Source organism: Otolemur garnettii, unplaced genomic scaffold (genome assembly GCF_000181295.1).
Source record: "Otolemur garnettii isolate 467f Iridium unplaced genomic scaffold, OtoGar3 scaffold00004, whole genome shotgun sequence".
NCBI lineage: Eukaryota > Metazoa > Chordata > Mammalia > Primates > Galagidae > Otolemur > Otolemur garnettii.
The window spans coordinates 18,015,734-18,024,855 of record NW_003852399.1 but is presented as its reverse complement, the minus strand read 5'-3'; the positions used below and the strand labels follow the sequence as shown (position 1 = coordinate 18,024,855).

The 9,122-nt window shown below is 41.4% G+C and overlaps 1 protein-coding gene across 1 annotated transcript; it reads right to left on the bottom strand.

Moving 5' to 3' along the window:
• Window positions 1-1,490: 1,490 nt before the first annotated feature.
• On the bottom strand, window positions 1,491-8,479 carry KCNV1 (potassium voltage-gated channel modifier subfamily V member 1). Its single transcript, XM_003782398.3, has 3 exons — window positions 7,696-8,479; window positions 6,321-6,850; window positions 1,491-3,074 (listed from the first exon to the last, which is right to left on the bottom strand). Exons 1-3 carry the CDS (start codon window positions 8,157-8,159, stop codon window positions 2,563-2,565), a joined length of 1,506 nt encoding a protein of 501 aa, XP_003782446.1. The 5' UTR covers window positions 8,160-8,479; the 3' UTR covers window positions 1,491-2,562.
• Window positions 8,480-9,122: the final 643 nt, after the last annotated feature.

Sequence of the window (9,122 nt, the reverse complement as noted above, 5' to 3'; positions counted from 1 at the left end):
GTGATAGGAAAAAAATACACTTTTTTTTTTTTTTACTTTTTATTTTTCAATTGTTAATTATTTTAAAGATAATGGTTTTCACGTCTAAAAATGTTTATAATGTGTCACCACAACTGTTTCTTAAAGCACCATTCTACTTCTGAGAATAAGCTGATATTTAACTTAAGGCATATTAAACCTCTCCATCTACAAGAACTTGACTGGCCTGCCCATGAAATAAACCCCTCCGTATAGGTGGTGTGTGAAGAGCCAAATCTGTGTCGCTCTTCAGGGTCAGGCAGATTGGCAGTCAGTCCTGGCTCTGCCACCTATCAACTGGGTGAAACTAGGCCAGTGGACACCTTTTAATGTCCCGATTTCATCACTTGTCTTCTTCTCCCACCCTTGAATAGAATATTAGAGAACAGGAGTTGGTCTTGATTAATAAAGGCACACCTCCTGGGTGAAGGATTCAAATACAACTGGGACTTTTCCTAATAAACACAAACGATGTAACCTAATCATATATCCGCTCAAAATAAAATATAAAGCCTCTGTAGCGTCAAGCACACAGAAGTGTCCTTAATAAATTTTCATTGAATTAGTAAATATATAAGATATATGTTTAGGAGAGCATAAATAATTATATAAAAGAGATATTTTGAGGATAAAATGAAATAACATAAGATGAACAGAGTTTTGAATCAGAGTAACCCTTCTTATTGAGGAAAGTTCTAGAAAAGTTGGAAGAAGTTTGCCTTCTGTATTTAATTTCTACTTCTGTTTTAAATTGTGGATAGGATTTATCTTAAGTCTAGAGGCCCTGTGCCATACTCTAGCTCTGTATATGTACGTACTGGAGAAATTATTATTTTTTATTATTCATATCCCCTAAATCTTTTATAATATTTAGGAGAAGTGGAAACAAGCCAAATGCATTAAAGTACTTCAGCACACGATCAAAAACTCATGCCATCATGTTTTCAGGGTTTAAGCATGCATACCAGGAAACAAGAGGTAGTACATGCACTATTTCATTGATTTTAAGATGCATATTTTAAATGCTTGCATATCCAAAATCTGGATGCATTTTACAGTCAATGGCATCTTACAATTGATTGGCACCTTTTTCCCCCCCTTGGTAGTTAATAATGTAATAGGATGTCTTAAAATAGAGTTGATGAGATATGTTATAATCATATATTAAAGTAGTGTTTTTCAATGTTTATTTCTAATTACTACCCATCCCTGGCAAAGAGCCTTTAAGCATTTTTCCTAATATTGTATCTCATAAAATTTTAATACCACAGATATATCTATATGATTATATACTACATGCATATCTGTGATTTATATATAAAAAGAGTAAGATTTTCACTTCCCCAAACTAATTTTTTTCTCCCTTGGGGACTATGTTACAGCCATTAAAAATACAGGTGTTAAAGAAATCCATTGTTTGTTATTTTTAAAATCTCATTTACTAAAATATTGGTACTTACGATCTCGTTCTCAGCTTTAGAGCTTTTGGCTTTAATTATATAACAGAATGTGTAGGAATTTTATAATTAATATGAACGTCAAAATGCTGTCAAAATGCCTGCAAAGTTTGAACATTTGCTGTTTATCCCAACAGTCAGAAAGCTGTCCATAATATTTTTTTTGTTAACAAATAAAAGTTCTTCAAGTTCATCCAGTGATGTCATTCAACATATCATTCTTATTTTATGAAACGAGATTCTTTAATGATTTCTGGGTATAACTTTAAAGTGTTGACTACTTCACTTCTACATGTTCATGACTTTAAAGACATAACTTGAGCAATAACATCCATAAAGAGACATTTGAAACAACATCTTATTTTTGCAAAGTTCTAAGAAATATTCTGCTTTATACTCCTCATATGACACTCAGCAGGAAAAATAAAGACGTTTAGTTTTGAAATCTGTGCAGACGCATCCACTGCAGTCTAAGCCGTTTGGGGCTTCTCACCTCCAATAGTAATGATGGGATGCAGAGCCCAGTTCATTTGTGACCAGTACTTTGCACCAGAAACAAGACAGGGACACAGTCTCTGACCATCAAATAAGGGTTTTCTCGCAAAGCTAATTGTTATATTCGGCATCTTTAACTGATAGAGAAAGGGGTAATTTGTGTACTTGGAGAATATCTTTAAATAGCAAAGTTGTTCAATGTGTTCTTAAATGTTCACTTATCTTTTGTCTGGGATAGGCAGCTTAACTCCTACTTTTTAAAAAAATTGTAGTGCAAACAACTTCTAAAATTTATGATACGTAAAACTTTGTATGTATTTCAATGGTATTATTTCATATTTGACAATTCAAACATGTTTATATTAGTCCAATTGTATTTGGTTACAATCGTTAGCTATTTTTGAGACTCAACTGTACCAAAACAGTGTAAATTATTATAGGGGATGTGAAGTATTCTCGTATACCAACCAACGTATTAGCAAAAATTAAGACGAGTAGTGCTCCAAAGAGATTCATCATAAGGATACAGACATTCATATCACGGTGTTACCAGTGAAATGTACACAGCTTTGTAAATAAATTGAAAATGAATTCAAAACCAGAAATCATCTCCCCCACTGCTCCTAGTGCTTGCTCTTTCTCTGCCTTTTAATCGAAGCATCTCCATGATACTACGGGCATAGACATCTCTTAAATTCACGCTGATGTATGAGTCAGTGGCTATATTCTTGGTGAGCTTCTTCAGAGCTTCACGCTGTCTAACAGCTGCCTCCTTGAGTTTCAAGGTGAAGTAGCAAGCAGAGAAGCGATCGTTAATAATAGCAATTGGCAAGGCCAAGACAAGGATCCCAGATAATATACACATGAAGGCCACAATTTTGCCTGTGGTGGTGTCTGGTCTAATGTCCCCATAGCCCACGGTAGTCATAGATGTTGTGGCCCACCACCATGCACAAGGGACACTTGTGAATGTTGTGTCTGGAATACTTTGCTCAGCAAAGTATTCAACGGTTGAAAATATGGAAATTCCCACAGACAGAAATAGGAGCAGCAGGCCGACTTCCTCGTAACACTGGGTGATGGTCATCCCAAGAGAGCGCAAACCTGCAACGGAACAACTGCTGTCAGTCACTGGCGCCCCTCTTCCCTTCTCCCTTTCCTTCTCCCGCTTTTCCATCCACCCACAAATATGCATGCCACACCTACTTTGCCCCAAGACTGGGCAATGTTTGGGGAGCCTGAAGATGATTAAATCATAATTGAACAGATCACAGTCTAGTTGATGGGTCCAGGAGGAGAGAATAGAGACAAGCACAGTTAGACATCTTCATTCACCTCAATAATTATTAAACTCCTACTCTTTATATACATGAAAGTGAGAGGTAAGACTAACAGAGGGTATAGAAGCCTAAGCAGAGGGTATAGAATACACATTTTGTACTTTATACAAAAAGAGGCCTTTGTAGTGTCACCTGTAGATGGCTCACTTGGCCAGACCTGCATCTCAATGTACCATTCATTTCAGCACCTCTATCTAATACCAGTTTTATGGGATTTTAAAAAAATATTTTATGTATTTTTTTTTAACTTTCCTGGTAAAGTTTAATACAATCAGGAGCCTCACCATTTGAAAGCCAGAGGCAGAAAGATGTATATCATGACAATGAGGTGAAGCAGCAGAAGCATTGGCCATTATGACAAAATCCACCGGAAGGCATCACATGTACGGTCAGGGGAGATTCTTAGTGGTGTAGAAGAAGGAAGTTCTTGAATTCTCAAGATACTGAAGTCCTAGTCCTTAATGCCAGAGTTATTGGGAACTACCTTCCTTCAGTACATACTAATTCTGATTTCCTCTAAGATGATAGACTCAAGTAGAGAATCTTTCTCCACTGCAAAGGGTATGAGAACTCACTCACTATGAGCCCTTAAAGAACTTCTCATTGCTAGCTCTGAGCATTTGTTGAGCCCTGGGAGACAGACCCAGGAGAGTCCAATTTCAATTTCATCTGTGAAGAGACCTAGCCCTGGGGAGTAAGTGCCCATTACAGAAGGAGGGTTTGGTATTTATCCTGCTTAATACTAGAGAGATGTTTCATAACTACATTTTGAAGTCATCTCAACCTGATGTCACAATCATACTGCCTCAGAAGTCTAAAGCAGTACTTCTCAGAATCTTTTTTGTTGTTTTTATTCTCTCACTGAAGACTACTTGAAATGCATTAACATACTATTCATGCTCTCATTATTTTGAATTTTGCTCTTCAAATTTTGAGATGTTCTTGAATTATTAACCAGCTATTTTTGAAGAGCAATGAATACGAATTTTCAAGTCTAACTTCAAAATAATATATTTCACAATACCTTTATAATACCTTTTTAGAAGACTGGCTTTGATATGTCTATATGAAATTATGTTTCTGAAATAAATTGACAACACATGTGAAGAAGCCTATTATTAGTCTGGGGAACCTCTTTCTAATGTTCGAAACAATTTTTAAAAGAAATACAAAATAGGTGGAATTTCTACCATGTTATAACTCAGGTAACCCTCCAAACTCAATCTAAGGGATTATGCCATTTTGCAGATAGGGAGTTTGAAGTACAGAGAGGTAAAGTATCTAGTAAAAAGCTACAAATCAAAATTAAAACCGAGGCTGTCTGGTGAAATTTTTCCATAAACCTCTCATTTTTCAGTTGTCATTAGTACATGAGGACACAAATCATCAATGTTTATATCTTACCAAATGTAAAATTGAGATAAAATTGTCAAATCCTTATGCAATTCTTCATGTTTTTGAGTAAATTAAGGCTTTCTTAATACTTTATATTTGTTTTAGAACTGAGAAAACCGACACAGAAGTGACATTGTGAAAATTACTGTTATTTTCTTTTTTCGTTCTTTTGGGAAAAATGTAGTCTTTATTGGGTGTTTTAAAATTGAGTCTTGTGAAGAGTTTATAAATACTCGAAGAAAGCATCCTATTATGTATGTCAGAAAACAAAGAGGGGTACTTAAAAAAGTTGTTGGAAACCCCGTTATCAAATCCTGTTATGTGGGACTAACTAGGAAAATCCATTACCCGAATTATATTAGGACGGATCCTAATTGCCCCAAGATGAGGGCAAAAAACATATCAGAGGTTAATGTATATTTTTAGGGATAGAAAACTACCATCAATTATCTTTTAGGTAGCTAGTCAGGCATATGTGTAGGGGCAAAAGCTGATAATAGGAATCTCTAGCTAACTTGTTTGCACTAACATGTATTTGCATTAATACGTATTATATCACTATGGCATCATACTCCAGGGTTTCTCAAAGTGTGGTCTAAGAACCAACTACATTAAAGTCACTTTTTAAAATCTAGGTTCCTAGGTCAAACCTCAAACTTTCTGGGTGTTGAGGCTCAGAATCTGCATTTCAACAGGCTTGTCTGGGGATTCTTACTTTCATGAAGGTCTGACATAAGGGAACTCATACGTACTCTAGACACCCAAGAGCTGAAGGGTCAATCCCTAAGAACTACTCCCCTGAGAGATGGGAAAATAATCTTTACTCAGTCTGTGTGATTTCCACTGACATAGACTATCATTTTCATGCAGTGTGTGTGCGTGTGTGTGTGTGTGTGTGTGTTGTGGAGAGATTTTTCTAGGAAATATTCATTAGGTTTTGAAAGGCTTTATGACACACAGAAAGCTAAGTAATTCCCATCACCCTGTCTTTCTCTCTCACTATGTACATCTCACTTTAGGGACAAGACAATTTTCAGATAGTATATAAAGCATGTAGTTAATGTCTTCTACTTTCTTTTAAAGTAAAATATTTCCGTTTCTTCAAAAACTTTAGAAAGGCCAGCAGTGCGTGGGCATTTTTCTTTCTGGATGGCCAGAGAAGGCTCTGCAGGGCTGACTTTCCCTTCTGCCAGAGAACATACGGGGCAAATACTTCTTGGGCACAGAAGATAAACTGGCTTATGTCATTATAACGATACATGGAACTTATGTGTATCTATTTATGCATCATTTATGCACATTTTGTCTAGAACCTTGTAAAGGCAGAGAGTATTTAATTTTTGTACATCTGAGTGTAGGATGCAAATAAATTGAGTTAACAAATGATCAAATTGTCTTTCTCTTATGGAAAGTGTATGGAACGCATCTTGTCTTCTATCATTGTAATAAGAACTTCAAAGTTTTGCTTCCCAAGACCTCTTTAGAGGGCACGGTTGGGTAAAGCAGGGGAATGGGTAATCAGAAATATCAATCCAAAGTCAATTCCCTTGTACTACGGTCAGCTTTGATGTTCACACACAATGACAATTAAAAGGCAGCAATGAAATCTGAGTACCTGTAGAATGTCTGCCCAGCTTGAGCATGCGCAGAGCCCTGAGCAGTCTCAAAACCTGGACTATGCGGCCCACATTTTCCAGCTCCTGTGTGGTCTGGCTCCCACTCAGGCTTTCCACCAGGAGAGTGATGTAGAAGGGCAAGATGGCGAGGAGGTCTATGATGTTTGGCACCTTTCTCAGGAAGCGGCATCTGTCCCGCACGCAGAGGAAGCGCAGGACAAACTCCCCGGTGAACCAGCTGATGCACACATACTCCAGGATCTCCAGAAGCTGCAGGTCCAGCCAGCTTAACTCAGCTGACATCAGAGCCATGTTGACAATGGACACCGCAACGAAGATGATGGAGATGACCCCAAAGATTCGGGCAGCTGTGGAAGACCCAGGTTTCTCCAGGATATTCCAGAGCTTCTGTCGGACAGTGGGGCAAGGGCCTTGTGAGAAGTCCTGCTCACTCTCGTGTTGACTCTCCTGGTCTTCTGCGTCCTTCTTGAAGTCTAAAGTTTCACTCAGCTCCTTTCTTCTGAAGTATCTTTTAGAGAAGACAACTTGGTGATTAGTCAAACTTTAAAAAATTACAGTACAAGATAATCAAACTTGGGAGGTCATACTTTTCATTTCAGTAAAACACAGAACATGTCTATTCACCTTTTATTCAGGTTGTCTTTTGCCCACAGTATTCAAAACTTTCCCTTGGGAATATGATTTTTAAAAATGACATTTCTTGGTAGAAGTGTACACAAAAGAAGGATTTATACATATCAGAGCTACTTTGGATTAATGCAATTTATTACCCATTTTTTTTTTTTTTTTGGTAGCAAGAACAGATGTTTGCCATATGGATCTTTTCTGTGAGTGAAGAAAAGGTATTTGTGAAGAAAGGGTGGCAATAGCAGGATAATGGAAAATCACTCTCGAAGTCCCAGAATCATTGGCTCAAGAGATCAATGTTCTATAATCTGTATTTAAAAGCAGTTCTCCATCCAAGTTTTTCAGAGTTCATGTTCTAGGTTTGCTAAACAATAATGCCCTACACCAGAAGTTTTATCACTGCACGTGCATCTTTTGAAGCATGGTTTTCCTCATTCATTTATTCATTCAAGGACTGTTTTCTATGGGACTGAATTTTCTCACTTTATACGTTAAGTTAGTATACATACACTCACTTAAAAAAGGGGTCCAAAAAGTTCCATCCCACGGTGGCTTAGACCCTTTCAAGTCCCCTACCGTCAACCCACGTTTCAGTTCTATAGTGGCCACAGTTCTGAGGCCTGGGTTCAGCAAAGCTCGAGTAAAGCTTCCAGTCTTCCCCTGAGCCTCCCTCTCCCTGAGCACTGCGCCCGCCTCCCCGCCCCGCCTCCGCGCGCCTCCAGGTACCTGTCCCTGCAGCAGGAGTCGATGTTGAGCTCGTCGATGCCCCAGTACTGGATCTCCTGAAGAAAGGAGAGCGCGCACAGCTGCTCCATGACGTGCAGGCGGCCCGTGCGGTAATAGTGCAGGACATAGCGGAACGCCTGCGAGCTGCGGTCGAAAAAGTACTCGTTGTCCACCGGGTTAGCGTCATCGCAGAGCTCCAGAGGACTGGGCACGGCGGCCAGTGCCCCAGGGCGGCGGTAGGAAGCCACCACCACCGCCAGCTTGCCGAGGCGCGTGTGCGGGAAGCAGGACAGCGCCTGCTGCGAGAGCACGAAGCGACTGCCGCCCACGTTGACAGTAAAGCAGTCCCCGAGAGCCAGGGGCTCCCCTTCGCCCTCGCTGCAGAAGACACTGGACTCCAGGGAGGCCAGGGAGCCGCTGTCCAGCGGCGAGTCCAGCGCTCGGCTGCAGAGAGGCACCTCCATCCTGGCCGCCGCGCTAGCGCCGCACAGCTGGGGACACACGGGAAGCCTCAGTCCTGAGAGGGCGGTGGCAGGTCCTCCGGAGGCGGCCGGGGTTTCCCGGGTTCCCGAGGGGCGTGCTTCCACTGGCTTACCCCTACTTTCTCCACCCCCTGAGTCTGTTCCTCCTCCCGCCGCTAGGGAGCTGATCGTGCGCGGTAGCGGCGCACGAGTGGAGAGCGAGGAGACTGGGAGGCGGAGAGGGGTGGCGCTAAGAGAAAGTCAGGTGGAGTCAAGCCCAGCACGGCCCCAGGACGCCTGCGGTCGTCGCGGTCCTTCTTAAATGTGCGCACCCCTAGCCCAACTTTTAATTGAGAGCCCAGCCCGGAAGGTGCACAGACTGAGTGCCTCCTTAGTTGGGGGTGGAGGGGTTGGGAAAGGGAGGGAGGAGGGAGATGTAGAGTGGGGGAGGAAGAAGAGCATATGACACCCGGCGGAGAGAAAGCACGGGGGATGGGGCACGCGCTCCTCCCGCAGGACCCCCAAACAGAAAGTTCAGCCCGCAGAGGAAACGGTGCCTGGGGCCGAGTCCTTTCCAGTCTGACGGTTTATCTCCCTCCCTGGTCTATTACAGCGTCTTCACTGACTTCTCGGGTGTTCGCTGGGGTTGCAGCACGCGGTGCAGGGTGCTCTGGGCAACCGGGCTGTGCCATTTCCCCCCAATCACACGAATTCTAGTCCGTCACTCTGTCCATTTTCCTCACAGTCCAAACCTCCCTCCTTAGGTTTGACCTCCTGGTTGAGAAATAAGGATAATTAATGGTGACTTTTAAATGAAGTACCAGTGAGTCAGTAAGAACCAGGGATCACCACTGCCAGCTGCCATCCTGTCGGGTGTCCACCGCGTTCTGAAGCACTTTGCGCCCTTCTGTCCTTACAAGTTTCCCCGAGAGCAAGTGTTCGGGGCAAAGTGGAACTCTCATTCTA

Excerpts from the sequence above, each read along its gene's own strand:
- KCNV1 (XM_003782398.3), bottom strand. The coding sequence starts at position 8,159 with ATGGAGGTGCCTCTCTGCAGCCGAGCGCTGGACTCGCCGCTGGACAGC. Across the intron at positions 6,851-7,695 it reads GACTCCTGCTGCAGGGACAG|ATACTTCAGAAGAAAGGAGC; the intron begins GTACCTGGAGGC and ends CTTCTCTAAAAG. Across the intron at positions 3,075-6,320 it reads GCTGGGCAGACATTCTACAG|GTTTGCGCTCTCTTGGGATG; the intron begins GTACTCAGATTT and ends GTTCCGTTGCAG.